Raw genomic sequence first — 23,259 nt, forward strand, 5'->3', positions numbered from 1 at the left:
CTCCAATCCCCTTCTTAGCGTCATGCATCTGAACCTCGATATGATGATCAGAGAAAGAAACCACCGAAGCCATGTCTGACTTCCTCCAAAATAGGGCAAGTCCCCCACTTCTACCTCTACAATCAACTGCAAAAGATCCTTCAAATCCGAACTTCCTCTTCAAACTATCAATACAAGAATTAGTAACTAGAGTTTCAATCAGAAAGACCATATCCAGCTTACTTGTCTTAACAAGCTCACCGAGAGACCGAACTGCCCGGGCGTTCCCCAACCCCCGGCAGTTCCAGCTTAAGCAATTCATAATCCTCGGCGGGCCTGCTCCCAGGCCGCGCCGTTTCTGTGTCTTTAGAAGAAGAAGAATCTACTTGGCTCGTAGAAACTGTCCCCATCGGAGTATTAGGAATCTGATCGGACCCGTTTCCCTGCAACTTGTTCACTATAGCCTGTACAGAAATCGAGTCCGGGCCTGCACGCCTGCGCTTACGATCCTCTGCCAATTCAAGCCCATCATCATCACTATCCACAGCCATGTTCACTATCTCCCCATCCTGCACTGACTGTATACTTGGGCTCCCTTTCCCTACATCCATTTTACCCTTCAACTTCTCCCCATTGTTAGTAATTTATTAAGCACCTCTTCATAAGTTCATAACTATCAAAATCACTTCATTAAATGGTTTAATCAATTTTTTTTAAGTGTGTTTAATACTATAATTCTTTAATCATTCAAAATATTCATTTAATTAAAAAATATTTATTTTGATAAATCAAAATATTTAAATTAATCCATACCAAAAAAATATTTAAATTAATTTTTAAAAAAACAAATATATGAATTAAAGTTTTAAGGCGAATATTATCAACTAATATTTTAATATTAAGTGTTTATTTTTAGTATTTATCAAACAATTGTATCATTTAAAAGCATCTCCAACAGTCTCCTAAATTGGCTCTTAAATTAAAATTTGAGGAGGGAGATTGAAAAATCAGCACCAACAGCACCAACCGCCTCTTAGTGGCTCCTCAAATTACTAAGAGCATCTTCATCATCTCTATTAATCGAGAGCATCTTTTCACCTCTTAGTGCCTCTTAATTCATTTTTTATTAATATTTTATTAGTAAGAACTCTCTCTCCTCTCACTATTGGTAAATATAATAACAATTAATAATTTTAATGATAAAATAATAAATAAAGAGTGGATATAAGGAATATTGTTGGAGATGATATGTCTTAGTCACTCTTAAATCACTAAGAGTCAATTATTTATATTATTTTTAGAGAGTGCACTAAGAGTCTATTGGAGATGTTCTAATACTTTGAGCACTTATAATATTTAATATTGTAGATTTTGTTTATAAATATTTTGATGACTAGTGTAGATCTTCTAATACCTTAAATAAGATAAAAAAAAAATGGGTCACATAAAGATGGTTGATAGGCAGACTGACTCTAATGGTAAAGTCAGTTGAGTATAAGATAGAATATCAAACAATTTTAGCGAGTATATACCTTGATTATGAGAATCTTGAACGTATTTTTAGGATATTATTATCCTTAATCTCCTCGGACGACAGATAGACACATATTAGGCACGTTGTATTCTACTCGTGGTGAATTTTCTAGATTTCAGAAGAATCTAACCGGATAAAATCTGAGTAGATCAAACGACTCTCATTGCTTCGGTTGTTGATGACCTTCTAAGATTGAGACATGTGTGCTAATAGTAGCAGCGGATGTTATCAAATGTCCCCCTTCAGTCTTTTGAAGTTCTTCGTCTGATTTTAAATGTTGGTACATGACCCAACTCAATACCCAGAAGTGGATGTGGTTGGGTTTATTGTGTCTCCCCGGTCCCTTAGTGGAAAATGATGTCATTTCAAGTTCCGTGATTTATTTGTGAGAACCGCCGATGAATCTATAAGACTTTCGACATGTGGCGTCTAAGCGTCATGTCTAGGAGTAGTAGGCAAATAGGCAAAAGATTTGTAACCTCTATTTTTTATAATCAACTGACCTTCTCAAGTGATGGCTATCTACCTCTAAATAAAGAATATTAGCTCGTGAACTATTTCTCGAAAGGACAACTTCTCCAGCAATTACAAAAGCATTTGTCATGTGCCTTGACATGGGAGATCTTCCTTTTGATGATTGGAAATAATGGAGCATTCCTTATATAGCCACAATAGTTGTTCGTAGATCGTGGCACTACGCGGAATTTGTCAGCCATCCATGACTAAAATGCGTTTTTAAACAAGAATGACAACAATGCCTATAGGTAATACATGAGGGAATTAGCGGGTCACACTATAGTGCTAAAACTATAGTCCGAAAGGCGCGATTGCAAGGCGTGTACTTGCCCACCATAGACAAGGATGCACCTAGATTAGTGCGTCATGTTCCAAATATCAATTTCATAACTTGTATAACATGCCCGCAGCAAGCTCAAATGGTATTATCTCCCCACGACCCTTTGCTCCTTAGGGAATTGATATCCTTAATCCCTTTCCCCGAGCTTCAAGTCAAAGAAAATTGTAACTATGGCCATTAATCATTTACAAAATGGGTAGAAGCTAAGACAATTGCAACTATAACAATGGCCAAAACTAATCATTATGCCTATATCATTCTTTGATACGGAGTTAGGAATTAATATGAATTGAGCTTTTAACTATGAACTTATGAGTTGTCAGGAATCAAAGTCTAGATCACTTGGTCAAATAGTTTGACCAAGCCAATCTTTCCTCTCATTCACTCTCTTACAAGGGCTCGAAAATTTATTTGAACCAATTTCTTGAGGAGCCGTGGTTAGCCACCCCTTAGTTCTGGCCCCGATTAGCCGACTTTTGGATGGTCATTGTTAACCTGTTAATCCAAAAATGACATAAAATACTTAAAAATATTACCATATCCCTCCTATATTTTTAAATATTACCATTAACATAATTACATAATAAAATACATGACCCAAAAAATACAATAAGAAATCAACACTAATCCGAATACATTGACAAGAGTATGACACATAAATTTTTGGCCATGATAAGGTTGACTCATTTGACACAAACCCGATAACTGCCACCCCTACTCGTGATATCCCTTTATGCCTGCTACTAAATTTTCATTAACTAAATGTAGTTATTTTCATCTTTTCTGGAAGTTGAATACTTTGATGGAGAAGGCAAAAATGAAGCCAAAGAGCAAACAAAATCCAAGATGTGCAGCTACAACAATTCCCAGAAAATCATGGCGAAATCCAAAGTAACTTAACACAAAATCTTGCACTGCAGTTCCCATTTCTAATGATTCCTCAATATCTCCAAACTGTGTAACTACTAATCCATATAATGTCCAAGCCACAGGGCAAATCCAGTAGCACCATCTCCACCACACTGGAATTCTCTGTCACCAAAAATTTAAGAAAAGTCGAGGAGGTTAATAGATCATTTTAAATAAGTTCAAGAGGTCAATAGTTGCTTTTAGGGGTGTAAACGAGCCGAACTCTAGGTAGGTTCGGTATCGGCTCGTTAATATCTCGAGCTGAGCCCTCTCGAACCGAGCTTTGACTGAGCCGAGTTTTAACCGAATCTAACCGAGCTTTTATTGAGCTTATAATGAGCTTTAATCGAATTTAACATATGTGCATAAAATAAGTAGTGTAGAAAAGCAATCATGTTATTGTCGAGATTCCAGAATAGTAGATGGTACTTGTGATCGAAAAACACAAACTTGGAGAAAATTTCAAACAATGAAATATATATTAAAGTTTGTAATGTATTTTGTTCCTTATCAAAACCTAATTGTCTAGCTAAAGACTCAAATGTCTAAGCTTACATTTTTTTTATGGGTTAAATCTTATTTGATTTGTGAATTGTGATGAAAACTAATAATAACCATAAATATATATAGTAATTAAAAATAATCGAGTCTGCTCGCGAGCTTCCGAGCCGAACCCGAGAAAGCTCGGAGTGAGCTCGAGCCGATCCCCCTATCAAGCCGAGTTTTGATCGAGCTTTCACTGAGCCGAGATCGAACAGTTTACGAACTACCAAGTCTCGTTTACACCCCTAGTTACTTTAAGTAATTTCGGGAGGCTAACGAGGCACTCTCAGAATTCAGGGGCCAATCAGTTTTTATGCCAAGTTAAAAGACTGAGTTATTCAGCATAAAAAAAAAATTCGTCGGAAATATTCCTAGCTGATGTATCATTCCCGTCATAATAACGGATTTTACAACTGCGTCAGTTATTTCGTTACCAATACTTCCAAAAAATCTATAGTTTTTAACATTTTTAGTTCATTTGACACCCAAGTATTTTGTTCCAGCTCCGTCTATGAGAAGAAAAAGACGTAAGTTTATAAGTTCTTACCGTCTGAGGAACAATAAATCCCGAAAACAGATTCCATAGAGCATAAAAGGCAATGGCAACCACAGCGGCAATGTGATGATTTGGTGTTACAGCAACCGTCATCATTCCGAAAAGAGTGAAGTATAACAAGGTGAAGTACATGAAAAATAGGTACCAGAAGAACTTGGAAACGCTCCATTCAAAGCCTATCATAGCATACACTATTACTCCATAGATTAAAGCTTGGAATAAAATGTATGGAAGTTCTATCATAACCTGAAAAAGAAACATGGTTAGTAGTAGACAAAATCGTTGTAGTGAACTTCGCAGGATTTTGATCCGTGCGCTAAACAAATTTTGCTTATCAATTTGGTCTTTTGAAAGTGTCCAAAAACCATGGATGGTTGGACTAAATTGGTAGCCAAGCTTCATTTTGCACCAAATAAATTGCGCAAATTAAAGGCCGAATGGACCTTTTATAAGGTGTGTCGGGTATTAATATGAAGTGGACCTTTCTATAAGCTTGAGTTTTTAGTTCAAATGGTTCCATGATATGATATCAAAGCCCGTGTGAACAAATGGTCTAGGGTTCGATTCATGGCAGGAGCCTGCGTTGTGTGCACGCTTCAAACCCAGTGGGCATTCGTGTGTGGGGGTATGTCAGATATTAATATGAAGTGGACCTTTAACTATAAGCTCGAGTTTTAGTTCAAATGGTTCCATGACGGGGTGAAAAAAGTCGAAAAGATTTACCTGAGCAATGGCATATGGCAATGCAGAATACATTCCGGCAGCTCGTTCTCTGTAAAACACAGTTCTCTCAACAGCAGCAACTGGCTGAATTGATGAAGCATTTTGTACTCCTAAGAAAATCACAGCAGCATACATTGAACCCATAGCATTGAACAAATCTTGCATTCTTCTTCTGCAAATTAATTCCCACAAATTTTTCTCAAATTGCCAAATTTAGCATTAACTAATTAAACATCGTCATGTATTATCGGCAGTAATATCCACTTGGACTCTGAATTTGGTCATTCACTCTCTAATAGTATAGAGATTCAAAGCATCTTAAGGTTTAGATTTAATAAGCTTAAGGGTGAATTATAAATAACTACCATGTGGTTTCACGGTGTTGTTTTTTTATGAAAGAGAAAGATAATGTTTAGAGAGCAAACTCCAAAAATGATGATTTTAAAAAATTAAAATTATGGTTTCATAGTAAATATTATACTAAACAACTTTAATTCTTGAAAATTTTCATTTTGAGATCGTTATTGGCCAAATTTGGCAAAGTAAAAAAACATGTAAAATTTTGCAACCACATGGTTGTGTTTGCAAAAAGAAAAAAACCACAGGTACCACATGATAGTTTTTTTGTAATTAACCCTAAGCTTAAATGTAACGGTAAATGACCAAATTCAGGGTTTAGGTGAACACTACTGTGTTATCGGATACCTTTTGGTGCCAAGATTCCAGAACATTGTACCAAACATCAAAGCTATGAATGCTGTGAATAAAAGTCTGACTGCAGTATATGATGGGTTTCTCCAGTATGACCAATGTTGCTTCCATAGGCAAGCTCTACATTGGGTTACGAAAGACTGCGAATATCGACTCCGAAAGCATAGATCTTTCGAACCGGGCAGAGGGCTACTTAATTCCTCAATCAAAGATTGGTTTCTCCTGAATAATTCTGAGTTCTTGTATATGTTAGAGAAGTTAAGTCCTAATGCTTCTTCTTGAGCCATAGAAGTAATCTCTAGCATCCAAGTTGCTGGATTGTAACCATCCCTAATCTTAGGAACTCCTTCAATTTCCTGACAAAAATTAATGCCTCGTCATCAATTCGATAGACGAACATTCGAGTTTCTTTACTGTTTTTATGGTAAATGAAGTTGAGCTACCATAGATGTAATTTACCATTCTTGTATTCGTCTTACCTCGAAATACTTGATCAAATGACAGGCATGGAGTCCAATCGGACCTACATATATTTCTTCACCTCCTCTTTTCAACAAAAGTAGCTGCAAATGTAGCAAAGAAAAAGAATTCAACACATCATGAACTATATACGCATTATGTCATTTTCCAAGACATTTGTTTTCATATCGTCTGATTGTTTTTCGTGACAGTATATTAAAATTATGTCATCTGAAAGCTTAATTGTAAACCAGCTCAATTCACATGTGACATTCCAATGACACAATTCTGTCATCTAAAGAAAACGCGCGTTTAATTCAAGAAATTAGATATACGGTCACAAGAACAAAAGATTTACGTTGTAGTTCGGGTATTAATACTTTTTTTACCTCATCAAAAGCATCAAAGATGTCAATGCTTGGCTGGTGTATTGTGCAAACGACGGTTCGCCCAGTATCCACTGTATTCCTTACTGTTCTCATCACAATAGCAGCAGCTCTTGCATCTAGTCCTGAAGTTGGTTCATCCATGAAAATTACCGACGGATTAGCGACGAGCTCCACTGCTATCGTAAGCCTCTTCCGTTGTTCAATCGAAAGCCCGCTTACACCCGGCAATCCAACTATAGCTTCTCCTAAAGAGTCCAACTCCACCAGCTCCATGACTTGCTCAACCAGAACCTGCAAGAACGAAATACTCGGACGGTCAATGCAAAGGATATGTTAAAAATTACAAATTTTATTTGGATTAAATATCAGCGGCGGATATTTCAGTCATAGATTCTGTTGTTGATGCCAAATTCACACGGATTCGGAATATAGTGGATTTGCGGGTAAATTACACCCATGGTCACTCAACTTTACCCATTTTAATATTGTGGCCACTGAACTTTAATTCTTAACGGTATGACCACTGAACTTTATACTTTTTAACACTGGTGGCCTTTCAATTTTAACTAACTCCTCAAAGTGACCGTTAATGACCTCAAATAAAAATATTCAAGAATTAAAATTGTTCAGAACGACATTTATCATGAAACCATATTTTTATTTTCCAAAATCACATTTTTTGGACCATTTTCTCTAAAAATTCACACACTCTCTCTCTTCTATCAAAACAACACCTAAATGACCTCAAAACGAAAATTTTCAAGAATTAAAGTTTCTTATAATATCATTAACGCTTTGGATTGTTTATTTTTAGGCCGTCAACGGTTGTTTTGAGACTTTGAGTGGCTACTGGTGTTAAAAAGTGTGTAAAGTTCAGTGGCCATAATGTTAAATGGGTAAAGTTTACTGACCATGGGTGTAATTTACCTATGGATTTACCGGCGAAAATAATACATTTAGCGACAATTACCGTAGGTAATACTATTACACTTTTCTCGATTTGTCACCTGCATCAGGCTGCTGCAATTCATAAATTGAAATATGTAAACTATCTCCCTATCCTCAATTTCGTGCAAAAAATTCGAAGCATACCTTTCTCGTATCAGAATCAACTTCAGGGGCTAGTCGAAGCCAGGCGGAATAAAGCAAGGACTCATAGACTGTAACATGTGGGGAGTGAATGTCATTTTGTTCACAGTATCCTGCTATACGAGCGAAAGTTTCTTGCCTTTTCGGGTACCCTGATATTAAAATGTTCCCGTCGATATAACCACCAGTTTTTCTTCCTGCTAAGACATCCATCAGAGTTGTCTTCCCAGCACCACTTAGTCCCATTAAAGCTGTTAGGACGCCCGGCCTGAATGCCCCGCTTACGCCCTTCAAAAGCTCTAGACGATCTTCTGGAATACCTTGAGCTTTCATTTCCTGTGGCATATCAACTGCATATTTGATTTCACTGAAAGTAATAGAAAAAGGTTCAAATGGAAGAACCATTGCTTGCTTCTTCTTTTCGTTGAAAGCACCCCGAATTTCGTCCCGTCTTTCTGAATTAATGGTTTGTTTCTCATTCGAGTCCTCTTTCGGAAGTACTGCTTGCTGCTTCCCAAATGCTGCAATCAGTTCAATCTTTCAGCTAGAAACTGATAAACTTGTTACGAAATTTGGAAAAAAGGCTTAATATATAAGGAGCTCGATGTACTCGTCCAGATTATCCGATTGGCCATCCAAACTTTAAAGAAGCCTCGTTAGCTTCCTAGACTTGTTTACAATAGCGCCCCCTAAACTTGCTTAAAGTGACATATTGAAACCTGGAGTGGTTACAAGAATCTATTAGCCTCCTAAACTTGTCGAAATCTCTCCTTGTTTTCCACGTGGACTTAAAGGGTTAATGAGACGTTTTAAGCAAGTTCAGTGGGCGGATAATCTAGAAAAGTACAACAGGTGCCCCCGATGTATTGGGATGAAGTAAAATGACGACACTTACGATCAAGATATTTGAGAGCTAAAGTGTAAAGGAAATTGAATAGAAAGATGTATCCAATCAATGCTGCTACTCCAATCCAATACCATCTTGCTTCGGGAAACATTCCGCGGTATTTAAGGAAAGTAATTCCTAATTGTTCTGTTGAATTTGGGACAGCCTGCAACACAAACATTCGGAATAGGATATTAGACATTCAATCACAATAACAAGACATTTACGTGGTTCGGCTAATTTTGCCTACAGTTACAGGGAGGAGAGCATAATTCGTTAGTATTCAGCAAGTTGTTATAACAGTACGGAAACCACATCTTTCTCTCAAATTCCATGAGACTCGATTACATCCGATGCTTACATATATGCATATCCTAAGAGCACAAGCAGTGGCGAATATAGGATGACTCGGTTGGGGGGCTGATTTTACAAGTACGTTAGCAAATTTTTTTTTTTTTTTTTCTAAATCGAACTTGCTCAATTTTTTTTATAGATGCCTGTTATAATTTGAATGAGCAAGAACCATTTTTTTAAGTATTAATGTACAATTTCCCAAAATTAAGCTAGATTTGTTTAATAGTCCTAACATGTAAAAAATCTAAAAAAATTGATTTGAGAGGGCCTACCAAGCCAAAAAAAATTAATAATTTGGATTTAAGAAAGTCTAACAGGTCAAAAAAATTTAGAAATTTGGATTTAGGAAGACCTAACATGCCTTTGGATTTAGATAGGCCTAACAGGCAAAAAAAAATTAGAAATTTGGATTTATAGAGGCCTAACAGGCAAAAAAGAAAAAGAAATTTGGATTTAGAGAGATCTAACAGGTCCAAAAAAATTAGAAATTTGGATTTATAAAAACCTAACAAGCCAAAAAAAATTTGAAATTTAGATTTAGAGAGACCTAACAGGCCCAAAAAAAATTAGAAATTTTGGATTTAGGGAGTACCTAATAGGCCAAAAATATTGAAATTTTAAGACAGGGGGGCCAGAACTACCGGGGGCCAGGGCCAGGCCTCCCCTGTCTACGTCCCTGAACACAAACTCCAAAACTCAAAAGGCATACAAATAAGCAGTAACAACCTTTGCTTTTATAGGCGTAAAAGTATGATTTTTTTTCATACATAAAACCAAACTAAATAGGATTCTAGACGTACCTTAACAATTCTATTATCGAATTTAACGAAAAACTAAAGCTTACTTGTCTCCAACTATTCCCCAAGAATTCATTCACTGAGATAGCATTTTGTACATACATCATTGGAGAGGTCCAATAGCCCCAAATCCACCATGGCGTCACATCATCTAATGCAATAAAAAACGACGCAATCTTCGTCACTAAAATTCAACTTTTTTTCTTTCGACAAACTTTCGACGGAAACAAAACAAAATATATCGAACACGTTCATATAAACTCACCTCTTGACATGACAAATCCACCCATAACTACCACAATAAGTAACGAAAATGAGCCAAATGTGTTAGCAACGATTATGTTCCGTCCAACTACTGCAACTAGTCGGAATAGCCCCGATGACATCTGACTAGTGCATAGTAGTATTAAGTACTGTTTCAAAAACCTGCATCATTAAGAACATTCAAGCCAATTATGAATCTTACCGACTCGAAAAATAGAAGAAAAACATAAATGTAGTTTCGTTATCCTTGCCTTTTAATGTTTGGATCAAATCCAATCACATAGTAAGTCATGATGACCCATACCGCGACTTCGATGAGGCTAATCGGGATCTTAAGAATCCATGTGGGTAGTGCATATGCCCAAGCAGGAAAGAAGAGAAGGTCTCTTTGCTTGTAGTAGACAGGAAGTTTCATGATGGCCATAGCAATCTCTGCAAATCCATTGAACATAACTACAAAGATTGCGAAGAAAAGTGCACCGAGATAAACTCCCCCGTCTGTTATTGTGTTGCGATGCATCTCCGTTCTTAGAAATAATGTCATTGTTATCAAAGCTAGAAGGACAAACTGGAAAATGTAAACAACCAAAGTTAATTCACTACTGTTTTTCACCTACAAATTGGGGATTTTCCTCTTAAATCTTGCATACTACTCGGGTGTTGCTATTTACCACCCCCAAATTACTTATTACCGCCGTCATTTGGACAATTTTGCCCTTTTCATAAATTTTTTTAAAATTCAAATTTCTTTTTGAGAGAATCCGTATGTTTTATGCCTAGGCGGATGAATCTCGCGCCTGGCCTATGGTCAGGTGGGATGAATCTCCCGCGAGCCCTATGGTCAGGTGGTATGAATCTCCCGCTTGCCCATAGGCAGGCGGGAGATTCATCGCCTAGGCATAAATTTTTTTTATGAAAAATCGTCAAATTTTTGTGATGAAAAATGCATAATTGTCCAATTTTTTGTGACGAAAAATGCAAAATCGTCACAAAAAATATGTATTATTTTCATGATTTCTTTAATAAAAAACGTAAATTTTAATGTTTCCAACTCGTAATCATCCATTTCCGGGATTCTCGGGTTGTCACGCATTGATTATTTTCATAATTTCAATTATTATTGTTCGGGTTTGTGATTTTGGAGAGAGAATTTTCATTTTCAGTTTTTAATCAAAATCATGAGAATGGCAAAAAAGTCCAAATGGGACGGTATTTAGCAATCCACTACTTAAATCAATTCTTTCTCTCTTATAAATTGCTTTCCGTCATATGAAATGAAAATACTTACTTGTATCATTTTGAATATGTAGACAAAGGAATTCCTCTTCATGAGCAAGAATTCTCTTGCAAAGCAAGCTTTGAAAAGTTGTTTCTTGCTAACACCATATTTATCAGTTGTTAGAGCAGAAGGATCCGTTTTAGACTTGTCAAACGGTATGGCAAGTTCGTCGCCAAGTTTTCGACCAACATGAAATACTTGAAACGATTCAACGAATTCCTTCGCGGAAACGAATATGTAAGGTTGTTCTTTATGCATCCAGTACTGCTCTTGATCTTTCCTTGATGTTACCTAAATGAATGAGCAAGAGAACATTAACAAGACACGAACCAGTGGTTTTATACCGGACCCATTTTACTTATCACAACCTCCATTTGGATTTTTTTGCCCTTATCATAATTGTGATAAAAAAACTGAAAATTCTTTCTCCAAAATTACAAACCTGAACAACAATAACTGAAATTATGAAAATAATTGATGCGTGATAATCCGAGAACCCCAGAAATGGATAATTACAATTCGAAAACATTAAAAATTACATTTTTTTATCAAAGAAATCATGAAAATAATACATATTTTTTTTACATTTTTTGTCACAAAAAACTAAACAATTTTGCATTTTTCGTCACAAAACATTTGACGATTTTTCATGATTTTTTTTTATGCCTAGGCAGATGAATCTCCCGCCTGCCCCCATGTGGGAGCTTCATCCACCTAGGCATAAAATAGAGGGATTCTCTAAAAAAAAAATTCAGTTTTGAATTTTTTTTATGAAAAGGGCAAAATTGTCCAAATGGGAGCGGTGATTGTTATTTTTCTTTTTTTCTGCCCTAGTCCGGGGGGTCGACGGACCCTCCTGACTCCACTCCCTCCGCCACTATATAATACAGATATTGAGTTTTATAGTATGAATTACTTCTTGTAAGAAATCGGCGACTCCTTTCCTTTCAGGACATTTGAAGCCATTAGACTCGAAGAAATCGAGCACATTTTCGCGTGGACCTTGATAGACGATATATCCATCCGAGAGAAGAATAATGTCATCGAAAAGTTCGTAAGTTTCGGGTGCTGGCTGTAACAGAGAAATAAGAGCAGTTCCCTGCAGAACGTGGATTGATTGTTTAAGTGATTCAACTATTTGAAATGTTGTTGAGCTATCAAGTCCAGTTGATATCTCATCCATGAAAAGTGCTCTTGCCGGTCCAACCAACATTTCCCCTGCATTAGATCATATACCGGAATTTTCAGAAAAGTTGAAAAAATTACGAACCCCTGAACTTTGGAGATGTCTCATAAGTCCATTAAACTTGGTTAAAGTTAGGCTATAACTGAGCCAAGCCGAGCCGAACCGAGCTTTGGTCTCTTCAAGCTCTGCTCACTATAAAATTATCGAGCTTGAGTCCGAGCCGAGCTTCGAGCTTCTTTTGAGCCCAAAATCCTTAATTATATTTATGAAGTTTGCTCGTAAATAGAACCGAGCTTTGGTCTGTTCAAGCTCTGCTCACTGTAAAATTAACGAGCTTGTGTCCGAGCCGAGCTTTGGCTTGCTCAAGCTCGGCTCAGCTCAATAGAAAATAAACGAGCTCGAGCCGAGCTTCGAGCTTCTTTTGAGCCCAAAATCCTTAATTATATTTATGAAGTTTGCTCGTAAATAGCTCTTTAATTGTGTATATAAACAAGCTCACAAGCAAAGTTAGTATAAATAAACAAGATGCTTACAAATAGTCCGTCTATTACTCATTTATTATGTTTGTGGACGAACTCATATAATAGCAAATAAAATAATATTGAGTTTAGATATTTATGAACTAACACAAAGCTATATAGTTTACTATAAAACTAAAATTTGTTTATAAATGTTATATTCGAGCCTGCTCACGAGCTTTCTAGCCGAGTTTTGGCCTGTTCAAGCTCGGCTAGTTTACGAACCGAGCTAGTAAATCGTGTTCACGAGCAGCTCGCTTACAAATCGAACCGAGATAAGCCGAGATTTTATCGAACCGACCACTGAGCCGCTCATGAGCAGCTCGGCTCATTTACAGCCCTAGTTAAAGTGATCTGTTAAACCCGTTGAACTTGCTTAAAGTTACCTATTAACCGCTTGAACTTACTTAGAGTGATCTACCGGCTCTATGAAGTTGTTTAAAGTAATGCACAATTTAACTTGCCGCACTTAAAGCTTTGACCATGTTATTTTAAACAAGTTCAAGGAGCTAACGAGATATCTTTAAAGTTTAGGAGCCAATCGGTTTATTGAATCAAGTTCACAAGTTTACGAGGTTTTTAGGTCTCATAAGTCCACCAACTTTAACCTATGTTGTACGAAAACGGAAACAGGAAATGAAACGGAACGTTATTTTAAAAAAAAATTAATTAGGAAACGGTAATGTAAACAGAAACAGAAATAGACACGAAACGCGGAAACACTAATAAAGAAGAGTTAGGTTGTAACTCTTGATGCTCTTACCTGTTGTAACTCGTTTCCTTTGTCCGCCGGAGATGCCTCGAGTTAGCTCATCACCCACCAATATATCAGCACACATCTCAAGCCCCAAAATCTGTGAAAAATAATTATAATTAGAAAGATTAAAAGATACAGTTTTTAATACAACTTTGTAGTTCTACAGGATTTTAAATTTTGACCTTGAGAATATAATTTGTAATTACATTGGTCTCTGGCTCTTTTAGTGATACTGCCTGTAAAATTTCAAGAACTAGTTCATTTGCAACGCTTGAAGACGTTAAATTTGGCTTCATAAATTTTTAGCCTCCGTACTTGTCCAGAAAAGTCAACCGCCTTCTCTATACTTTGGAAACGTCTTATTTACTTAAAGTGACCTATATTGCCCTCTGAACTTGCTTACGATGATCTATCGACTTTCTGAAGTTGCTTAAAAGTGATATATGCACTTCAATTTTTCGAAAATCTCCCATTGCTCAGCCAAGTGGACTTAGAGGGGAGTCAATAAGGCCATTTTAAACAAATTCAGGACGTAAATATAACGCTTTCAAAATATAGTAGTTGACTTTTCTGGACAAGTATCCAAGCTATAATTGTATTAGGCCTTAAATTAAATTTTCCTTCTCAGCTTGGCTCTTATTCCAGAAAAGTCAACCGCCTTCTCTATATTTCGGAGACATCTTATTTACCCCTGAACTTGTCTAAGGTGACCTATATTGCCCCATGAACCTGCTTATCATGATCTATCGGCTTTCTGAACTTGCTTAAAAGTGATATATGCACTTCAAGTTGTCCAAAACCTCCCACTGCTCAGCCAAGTAGACTTAGAGGCGGTCAATAAGTTCATTTTAAACAAATTCAGGATTTAGGTAGTTGACTTTTCTAGACAAGTATCCGAGCTATAACTGTATTAGGCATTAAATTAAAATTTCCTTCTCAGCTTGGTTCTAACCTTCATAAGAATGTCCATATCGGGATCGGGTTTGATATTTGCTGCCTTCTCCCTTCTGCATAATTCTGCCAAGATCTCTGCACAATTTTACTCAAAAATTACTATATAGTTCTAACCTTCGTAATCTGTGGCGGGGCCGGAACCAAATACTCGAGGACCTAACGAAAATTTTACTCTTTTTTTTACGAAGCATCAGCGGGAGATAATTCCATCGCAGATTTCATCAATGATGTTAAATCTGGACAGATTCTCATTAGAATAATCCACGGCAATTATATGTTTAGCGACGGAAATTTCCGTAGTTATTCTAATTTTTTTTTCTCCCAAGGGTCGTAGGGTCCGAGGGTCGGGAGGTGGATGGACTCTCATAACCCCTTCTCCCTACGGATTCCGTCTGTGATGTTACATCGGGACAGATTCTAAACAGAATAGAATTATGACGGAAATTATATGTTTACGGCAATTTCCATACGTAATTGTAATTTTTCTTTTTTTCTCCCTAGAGTCGGGGGGATCGATGGACTCTCATAACCCCTCTCCTCCGGGCTCCGCACAGTTGATAATTACATATACAATTGATGATTAATTACATATACTTACCGTAACGTGGTCCGACCCCTTGGCATCTCGCAGAGAAAGCTAATGTCTCTCTTACAGTCATTTCACCAATATGCAGATCATATTGACTTACATATGCTGATGATCTTTGTGGTACAAACTCTTGCATCTCTTGCCCATTATACGTAACCTTCCCCGAAACCTGAAATTATATGTTTAGCAACAGAAATTTCCGTCGGTAAAATTTCAAGCAATTTCACTTTCAAATCTATGTATAGGGTATGAAATTTCATCTCTTTACTTTAAGACTTTTGTCAAGTTTTCCAGCCAGAGCTAATAGTAATGTTGTTTTTCCTGAACTTGGTGGGCCTAGAAGCAATGTCATTCTGCCAAAAAAAAAAGTGATATTAATCTCTGACGCAAATGCCTTTTGGGCGAGGCTTCTGATACCATGTCATGGAACCGTTTGAACCAAAAGTTTAAGTTGATATGATAATTACACTTGCCTTTGGGGTTTGATGATTCCACTGATAGCACGAAGGATTGATAACGGTTTCTTTCTACTCGGGAGTATGTTAAGATAATTCAAGAATCCCTTGAATTAAAGAAAGTTTAACATTGATAAGTTGCATTTAATGGGTAAAATACACTATGAATGATAATCGAAATATTTTAAATGATCTTTTATTTTTGTCCAATTACATTTAATAACCCCTTATTTTTCAATAGAATTTGTTGGATGCAGAAAATGGGAGACATGTTTCACCACGTGTCAAAAAAAATGTGAAATAGATAAATAATTAGAAACTTTTGAAAGTTAACGGGACAATTGAAGAATGCAATTGGACAAGAATCGAGGATTATTGGATACAATTGGATAAAAATAATGAGTTATTGAATACATATGAAAATAGGAGGTTATTGAATGCAATTAAATAAGAATAAAAGGTACCTTAAAAAAAGAAAGTAAAAGGTAACTTTTAAAAGTTTAAAACGAAAATTAAAATTGTGGACCAAAATCAAAAGACTACATATATAGTAAGACTTCATATTTCTTTTAGGCCCCGTTTGTTTTACCTACTATTTGTTGTTTGCTGTTACGGTTTGTTGTTGCTGTTTACTGTTGCTGTTACGGTTTGCTGTTTGCTGTTGGAAAAAACTGCTTTTCCAAAAAGCAGAGATTCTCTGCTTTTGTAAAAGGATGCTTTTCGGGTGTAAAAGGCAAACAGGAGGTAACTAACCAAACACTTAAAGCTGTTTTTCAGATGTAAAAGGCAAACAGGAGGTCACTAACCAAACACCTAAAACTCTCCCTTTTGAAGTGAAAAGGCAAAAAGGAGCATGAGAAGTAGCAACCTAACACCCCCTTAATAAAATCAATGTAGTTCATATTTGATTTCAACATAATTCATGTACAAAATCTCATGGAATGTTGCTGTATTAGAATACAGTTTACTACGAGGGGTTTGATTACTTACTTTTCTATTGCAGTTTCGCTTTTGAAATAGAGAGTTTTAGGTGTTTGATTAGATATCTCACCTCCTGTTGTTTATTGTTTGTTGTTACGGTTTGCTATTTCCTGTTAGGAAAAACTGATTTTTCAAAGAGCAGAATTCTCTCCTTTTGTTAAAAACTACTTTTGAGCTATAAAAGATAAACAGGAGGTGAGATATCTAATCAAACACCTAAAACTCTCTATTTCAAAAGCGAAACTGCAATGGAAAAGTAAGTAATCAAACCCCTCGTAGTAAACTGTATTCTAATACAACAACATTCCATGAGATTTTGTACATGAATTATGTTGAAATCAAATATGAACTACATTGATTTTATTAAGGAGGTGTTTGGTTGCTACTTCTCATGCTCCTTTTTGCCTTTTCACTTTAAAATGGAGAGTTTTAGGTGTTTGGTTAGTGACCTCCTGTTTGCCTTTTACATCTGAAAAGCAGCTTTAAGTGTTTGGTTAGTTACCTCCTGTTTGCCTTTTACACCCGAAAAGCAGCCTTTTACAAAAGCAGAGAATCTCTGCTTTTTGGAAAAGCAGTTTTTTCCAACAGCAAACAGCAACAGTAAACAGCAACAACAAACCGTAACAGCAAACAATAAACAACACTAAACCAAATGGGCCCTATATGTTATAAAAAAAAGTCATGTCGGGCATATTTAACTTTTATAGTTGATATAATAATTTATTTTTAAAAAATCACATTCTTCTCCAACGCGGCCATTAATTGACACTAGACATATTTATGGATCAAGAAGGGTCAGGTCCAGTAGGCTTTTTCCTAAAAATACTCCATCCAAACCCAATCAAATCCAGCCCGTTGTTAATTTAGGCAGGTTAGGCGGGATTCGAACTTAAAAAAATCAAGGGTAAAGATACAAAAATACCCCTAACGTTTTGGACCAGGAGCAATTTTACCTCTAACGTCTGAAATGGTGCAATTTTACCCATAACATAGGAAGCCAAGAGCAATTTTACCCCAACGTTAATAAATTGGGTCAATTTGAGAAATAATTCATCAAACTGTCTTCTCGGTCATGAATCTTGTCATCTACACTTCATACGTGTGTCATTTTATCAGTAACAAATCATAAACATACGTTGGGATGTGAAAAAAAATAATAAAAAAAAATATACTGTCTTTTGTACGAATTAGACAAAATAAATACAAAAAATTCACCAAATTTATAAATATTAATCTCAAATTTTATTATTAAATTATAAAAAAAACATGAAATCATTTTTTCAGAACGAATTGTTATGCAATTGGTGTTGAATAAGGAACAAAAATATCCGTGTTTTATAATAGTGTCTGAAATTGACCCAATTTATTAACGTTAGGGGTAAAATTGCTCTTCATTTCCAACGTTAGGGGCAAAATCGCACCATTTTAGACGTTAAGAGTAAAATTGCTCCTAACCTAAAACGTTAGGGGTATTTTTGTACCTTAACCTAAAAATCAAATATCGAGCTCAACTCGAATAAACTCATCTAAATAAGAATATATATTTTTTAATAATTAATATAAATAGCCGGGCCTCTAATAAAAAAAAACAGTGAGGGCCGTGCTGGATTGTTCCATCTTATTTTATAAATTCGAAGTCCGCTTTAGGAATAAGTGGGTTTTGGCGATTTGGGCCTAATATCAACCTTCCTTGTCCAAGTTCGACACATTGATTATGGGCCTGGATAAGTACAGTTGACATAAAAAAAAGTCAAATGTATTTTATGTTATGTTAATTTTATTAGAATAAATATAAACTATATTGATGTTATTTTTTGATAACCTTTCACGTTATGACCGCTGAATTTACCATTTTTAACGTTTTTTTAATACCGGTAGCTATTTTAACAGTGAGAGAGAAAATGAGAGAGAAATAAACAGATATATAGATAGAAAAAGGGGTAAAATGGGTATATAAAGTTTTAGAAAGAGGAAAGGAGAGAGAGAACCGGTGAAAAGGGAGAGTCAAAGGTAAGAAACGCTGGTCAACACACAATGGACAACTGTGTTAAAAAAAATATAAAGTTCAGTAACCATAACGTTAAAAATTGAAGTTCAGTGGCAATAACGTTAAAAAGGTAAAGTTCAGTGGCCACCGGTGTAAAAAAATATAAAGTTCAGTGACAATAACGTTAAAAAGAATAAAGTTTAGTACCCATAAGTGTAATTTACCCTTTAAGAAATAGACAGAAATGTTTTAGAGAAACAAAAAGACAGAAACTTTAATTAATGTCCGTACAATTTATCGTCCATCTTATGATGTGAGCTGCTAAATACTGCCTCCAAATTATTTATCCCCACTCCCATTGGACTTTTTTGCCCTTTTCATAATTTTGATCAAAAACTGAAAATTCTCTCTCCAAAATCATAAACTCGAACAACAATAATTGAAATTATGAAAATAATTGATGTGTGACAACCCGAACCCCGAAAATAGATGATTACGAGTTGGAAACATTAAAATTTACATTTTTTTATCAAAGAATTTATGAAAATAATACATATTTTTCATGATGATTTTGTATTTTTCGTCACAAAAAAAATTGAACGATTTAGTATTTTTCGTCACTAAAAATTTGAGAATTTTTCATTTTTCAAAATTTGGCCTAAACGGATGGCGCATTCCCCCCGGCCCATGGCGGGAACGAATGGCGCATTCCCCCGGGCCCATGGCGGGAACGGATGGCGCTTTCCCCCCGGCCCGTGGTGGGGGCGGATGCGCCATCCGTTCCCGCCATGGGTCAGGGGGAATGCGCCATCCGTTCCCACCATGGGCCGGGGGGGGATGCGCCATCCGTTTAGGCCAAATTTTAAAATTTTCTCTCAAATTTTTTTTCGAGTTTTGCAAATTTTTTTATGCAAAGGGCAAAATTGTCCAAGTGGAGGTGGTGATAAGTAATTTGGAGGCGGCAAATAGCAAAACCCTTAAGGTAAGTAAAGTTTAGGGATGACAACGGGTATGATACCCGCGGGTAGTGCCAATCCCAAACCCTTACCCGTTTATTTTTTAATTACCCGTATCCGTCCCATTACCCTAACGGGTATATTTTTGCATCCCATACCCTTCCTATTTAATTCGCGGGTACCCACGTGTACCCTTACCCGTTAAAAATCAATAAATAAAATAAAAAATATTACAAATTTAACAAAGTATAAATTAAATAAATCATTTATCTAAAAATTGAACAAATTGAACCTTAATCAATAAGAATAAGTAGCTTAGTGGTATCACTCAATGGTTGAAAAACAAAAGGTTGGGGTTTAAAATCTCAAATATTACATCTAAAAAAACAATAATTTTTTTGATATATAAAAAAATTATGACGGGTACCGGGTACCCTGGGGGGTATTCCCATACCCGTCCCATTACCCTAACGAGTAATTATTTTGATCTCATACCCTTCCCATACCCTTTTATACAGGGTACGGGTAGTCCCATTAGGGTCGGGTAGTACCGGGTACCCGCGGGTACACTACCCGTTGCCATCCCTAGTAAAGTTCAAATATTTGTACCTCCAACATATTAAGGGAGAAGTTAAAGACTGAAGGGAACTCTCTGCCAGCAACATAAGCCTCTGCTTCAATGCCTAAATGCTCAAACCGAACTTCAATTCTTGGCATTTCAAGTCCAACCCTGTTTGTTTTCATCCCAAAAAGTTTCAATCTTTATGCTAAAAAATTAACTTAATCACAACATCCAAAACTCTAACCAATACCATTTAGTCTCAACATTTTGTAAAATGCTACAATTATAGTTCTACATAACGGAATTTAGAGTTAAATTGGTAAGTCCCGTCACGCATGGTTATAATTGCACAATTTTATAAATGTTGGGGAATAAATGATGATATTTTATAGGTTGGATTAAATTGACACTTCTCAAAAAACTTGAGGCTATTTTTGGTACATTATTCCTTATAAAAATAAATCCCGTGGTTTGGTCGATTTGTAAAAACAGTCCCGTGGTGTAAAAGTTTACAAATATGGATATGTGCTTTGTGAAGTATACTTGCTGTTTAGTAAATTTGTAAAATTATACCTTGTATTTTGAGTAATTTATAAAGATAGTCTTTTTTAATTACTTTACATCGTTCCCTTTTAGCTAATAGTCATACAAATAATTTTTAAAATAATGACTAAGTTTATAAAGTGCACAAAACATATACAAATATTTGCAAACTTTTAAATCTCGAGTATTTTATTTCTAAATTGACAAATATTTACTTTTGTACTTTTCTCTTCGAAAAATGTAAGTGGTCCAAAAATTAATTGTGTACTCTTTCAAATGACTCATTGTTGTTGTGACAAATATGTAAATTACATCTATAACCACTGAACTTTGCTCTTTTTAATATTATAGCCAGTGAACTTCAAAACTTAACATAAAAGACACTTAATTTTACACTTTTTAATATCGGTAGCTACTCAACTTTACACTTTTTAACACCGGTGGTCACCCAACTTTAACTAACTTCTCAAAATGATCGTTAACAATCCACATTTTTTATTTTCCAAAATCACTTTTTTGGGAGCTTTCTCTCTCTAAAAACTCGTTATCTCTCCTAAAAAAAACAACACCTAAATAACCTTAAAACGAAATTTTTCAAGAATTAAAGTTTCCTAAAATATCATTAATTCTTCGAATTTTTTATTTTGAGGCCGTCAACAGTCATTTTGAGGCGTTGAATGGCTACCGGTGTTAAAAAAGGTAAAGTTCAGAGGTAATACCGTTAAGAATTGAAGTTGATTGTGGTAACGAGTGTGATTTAGCAACAAAAAAAGAGGTAAATACCTGTCAAGACGGTCCTTAAGCTTCAAGAGAAACTTCTCATTATCTTCTTGAGCAACATTAATGAGCTTATCTAAAAGGTTTTTTTTGTGAACAAAATCAAGTTTGTTGATATCAATTTCTTGGTCAGAAAAAATGCCTCTTCTTAGTCGGAGATAAGTAGGCAATCTCTCCAAAGCAGCCCATTTCAGAGCTTCTTCATCATCTTCTTCATTTGGGAAATTTTCAGAGCTATTTCTCCATCTTGAACTGTTAAAACCTACTCTTTCTCCCTCCATTGTTCTTTCTTTCTTTCGTTTCTACCAATCTTTAGCGAGTGGAAGACAAAGGGTTTCATAAAGTTCACTCCTTTTTGTGCTTTTATAGGAAGATTAGTATTGGGTTTCTAATTTAACCCCTAAACTTTGTCCCTTTTTTTCAAGGGTAAATTATAAAACTGAACTAATTGAGAGAGGTAAGTTACACCCATGACTACTGAACTTAAATTTTTAACGGTATGACCACTGAATTTTACACTTTTTAACAACTGTGGCCACTCAACGCCTCAAAACAACCGTTGACAGGCTCAAAAAAAAATCGAAGAGTTAATGATATTCTAAAAAACTTTAATTCTTGAAAATTTTCGTTTTGAGGTCATTTAGATGTTGTTTGGTTAAGAGAGAGAGTGAATTTTTAGAGAGACAAAACTTCAAAAATGTGGTTTCATGGTAAATGAGGTTCTAAACAACTTTAATTCTTTAATATTTTCATTTTGAGGTCGTTAGTTAAAGTTGAGTAGTCACTGGTATTAAAAAGTGTAAAGTTCAGTGGTCATAGCGCTAAGAATTGAAGTTGAATGGCTATAATATTAAAATAGGTAAAGTTCAGTGGCCATGAGATAATTTACCTCCTAATTGAGAGACTCATTGCATACTTAGACCCAATACAATATGTCTTATCAAATTAGACACTTTCAAAGTTAACTTTCCCGAATACATGTAGTATATATATTATAACTTTGCAGTTATGTTAACAGCGAAACACATTTATGTCGCAGCCTTTTGCCTTGTTCCACAATTGTTAGAACTATAAAGCAAATTTGTTTTGACTGTTTTTCTTTAATATTGTTTTGACAATGGTCATGTTTGGCCATAACTTTTTGGAGTAAAATTAGAGGCTTGAACCACTTTAAAAGTTTTGACTAGTCAAATTTCTAATAGTGGTGTTTGGTGAAAAGTTGTTTGAAGGAGCTTATTCGGTCCAAAAAGCTAAAAGCTAATTTTGAAAAAACTGGGTTTATGAGCTTTTTCAATTAGCTTATTGCTCCATTTCTTTTGAAAGACATTTTTACCCTTAATTACTACCCTTTAACCCCAAATAATGCTTTTACCATATCTTTAATTAACATTTTACACAAACAACTATTAGCAATCAGCTAAATTTTACCAAACAATGTTACACAATCAGCTAACCAAAAAGGTAATCAGCTAAGAACTAACAACTATTTGCCAAACCTGGCTAAAGTGTTTGTTTCTCTACAGTAGCAGTATGAACCGACCATTTTTTTGTGTGATCATGTGGAATGACAGAGGGAAAAGCATGCCATATGTATGAGGTAGCTCGAAGTTGCTTCGGCTTTCAACGAAAATCAAGATTTTACAAAAGAGAGTCTACACTTCTGTAT

General features: G+C 35.6%; 1 protein-coding gene across 2 annotated transcripts; it reads right to left on the reverse strand.

Moving 5' to 3' along the window:
- Positions 1–2,889: 2,889 nt before the first annotated feature.
- LOC136232832 (pleiotropic drug resistance protein 1-like) lies at positions 2,890–21,913 on the reverse strand. 2 transcript variants are annotated; one of them, XM_066022265.1, is made up of 21 exons: positions 21,600–21,913; positions 20,321–20,441; positions 15,806–15,894; positions 15,601–15,685; positions 15,342–15,501; positions 14,742–14,818; positions 13,972–14,025; positions 13,796–13,886; positions 12,245–12,546; positions 11,338–11,619; positions 10,301–10,617; positions 10,051–10,211; positions 9,833–9,936; positions 8,644–8,800; positions 7,752–8,269; positions 6,660–6,950; positions 6,291–6,374; positions 5,806–6,167; positions 5,101–5,272; positions 4,369–4,623; positions 2,890–3,401 (listed from the first exon to the last, which is right to left on the reverse strand). In XM_066022265.1, the coding sequence occupies exons 1-21, from the start codon at positions 21,872–21,874 to the stop codon at positions 3,144–3,146; spliced, it is 4,215 nt and encodes a 1,404-aa protein (XP_065878337.1). In that variant the 5' UTR covers positions 21,875–21,913; the 3' UTR covers positions 2,890–3,143. The 2 variants fall into 2 exon arrangements, with proteins under 2 accessions (XP_065878337.1, XP_065878338.1); XM_066022266.1 differs by lacking the exon at positions 13,972–14,025.
- Positions 21,914–23,259: the final 1,346 nt, after the last annotated feature.

This window comes from Euphorbia lathyris, chromosome 6, assembly GCF_963576675.1.
Source record: "Euphorbia lathyris chromosome 6, ddEupLath1.1, whole genome shotgun sequence".
NCBI lineage: Eukaryota > Viridiplantae > Streptophyta > Magnoliopsida > Malpighiales > Euphorbiaceae > Euphorbia > Euphorbia lathyris.